The 1,869-nt window shown below is 61.2% G+C and overlaps 1 protein-coding gene and 1 long non-coding RNA gene across 2 annotated transcripts in view; one reads left to right on the top strand and one right to left on the bottom strand.

Moving 5' to 3' along the window:
• Positions 1–1,869, bottom strand: part of LOC108509774 — a 14,364-nt gene that overhangs the window by 7,722 nt on the left and 4,773 nt on the right. The window lies entirely within an intron of this gene.
• LOC108509773 (LIM homeobox transcription factor 1-alpha-like) overlaps positions 1–1,869 on the top strand; it is a 14,783-nt gene that overhangs the window by 11,534 nt on the left and 1,380 nt on the right. Inside the window, exons 3-6 of the mRNA XM_017839351.1 lie at positions 37–194; positions 390–467; positions 561–690; positions 1,307–1,465. Of these exons, the coding sequence (XP_017694840.1) occupies positions 37–194; positions 390–467; positions 561–690; positions 1,307–1,465 (525 nt within the window). The remainder of the gene's footprint in view (positions 1–36; positions 195–389; positions 468–560; positions 691–1,306; positions 1,466–1,869) is intronic.

Below are 1,869 nucleotides of genomic sequence, written 5' to 3'. Positions count from 1 at the left end.
CTGTCCCAATTCCCTGATCCCGCCCTTCCCTGGCAGTGAAAAGCGAGGATGAGGACGGCGCCCACTCCCACGGCAAAGGCGGCGACGACGGCAAAGACCACAAGCGCTCCAAGCGGCCGCGCACCATCCTGACCACCCAACAGCGCCGCGCCTTCAAGGCCTCCTTCGAGGTGTCCTCCAAGCCCTGCAGAAAGGTACCGGCACCCCAATCCCGCCGGGATCCTTCCCGCCGGGATCTGAGTCCCACCCAGCTCGTTTTGGAGCCCAGCTGTTGGTTTGGATCGTTCCCGGTGGGATTTAATCCCAGCTGAGCTTTTCTTGGAGCCCAACCACCACCGGGATCCTTCCCAGAGCGATTTAATCCCGATTTATCCCTTTTCCATGGCCAGGTGAGGGAGACGCTGGCGGCGGAGACGGGATTGACCGTGCGGGTGGTCCAGGTGTGGTTCCAGAACCAACGGGCCAAGGTGAGGGAACGGATCCCGTTCCAGGGGTGGGATTTAACCCCCACCCGGAGCTCCGAGGGCTCGAATTCCCGGTGTGTCCGTGTGTTTTCCCAGATGAAGAAAATCGCCCGGAGGCAGCAGCAGCAGCAGCAGCAGCAGGAGCAGGAGCAGCTCGGGAATGCCCGGCTGGGAAGCGGGAGAGGGACCGGGAGGAGCAGCCGGCAGAGCAACGACGACAGTGAAGGTGAGGGAAAACTGGGAATGGGCGGAGAGCTGGGATGCAGGGAGTGGCTTGGATGCGTTTTGTGGAATTGTGGAGCGGTTTGGGTGGGAAGGGACCTTAAATCATCCCATTATCCCACTGAATTCCAAAGGCAGGGACACCTTCCAGGGCCCAGGTGGATCTAGCCTGGCCTTGGACACTTCCCGGGATGGGGCAGCCACAGCTCCTCTGGGAATTCCATCCCATTCCCTCCCCGCCCTCCCAGCCAAGGATTCCTTCCCCAATTCCACCTCAATCCCCCCTTTTCCAGGGGGAAGCCATTCCCTGTGTCCTGTCCCTCCAGCCCTTCTCCCCAGTCCCTCTCCCGCTCTCCTGGAGCCCCTTTAGGCTCTGGAACGCACTGTCATGACATCACTATCATGACATCACTATGGTGACATCACTATCATGACACCACTATCACGACATCACTATCATGACATCACTCTGGTGACACCACTATCACGATATCACTATGGTGACATCACGACATCCCTCTGGTGACATCACTATCATGACACCACTATCATGACACCACTATCGCGACATCCCTCTGGTGACCTCCCCATGGCAACGCTGCCCCGTTGGGTGCCCGCAGACGCCGCGAGCGTGCCCGGCCTCGAGGGGCTCCTGGCGCCGTATTCCCGCCTCCCGCCGCAGCCGCTCCTGCCCCTGGAGCACAACGGGCTGAGCCCGGAGCTCTTCCGGCCGGGAATGACCCCCCCCCAGCTCCCCCCGGAACACCTGCACCCCTACGGTAACGCCGGGAGCGCCGGGACACGCCGGGGCACACCGGGACACAGCGGGATACAGTGGGATACAGCGGGGGGCACAGGGATACACAGGGATACACAGGGACACACCGGGATACAGCGGGACACAGCGGGATACAGTGGGATACAGCGGGGGGCACAGGGATACACAGGGACACACTGGGACACACCGGGATACAGTGGGGTGCACAGGGATACACAGGGATACAATGGGATACAGGATACAGGATCCACTGGGATATGAGATCCAGTGGGATACGGAGCTGGGGAGGAGCCCTGGGCAGGGGGAGAAGAGGGATAGGGATGGGATGGGATGGGATGGGATGGGATGGGATGGGATGGGATGGGATGGGATGGGATGGGGGAGAAGGTTTGGGAAGGGAATTCC

This window comes from Lepidothrix coronata, unplaced genomic scaffold, assembly GCF_001604755.1.
Source record: "Lepidothrix coronata isolate B3197 unplaced genomic scaffold, Lepidothrix_coronata-1.0 Scaffold402, whole genome shotgun sequence".
Classification (NCBI taxonomy): Eukaryota; Metazoa; Chordata; class Aves; order Passeriformes; family Pipridae; genus Lepidothrix; species Lepidothrix coronata.
The sequence above is the reverse complement of the archived record's forward strand: the minus strand, read 5'-3'. Positions and strand labels throughout refer to the sequence as shown.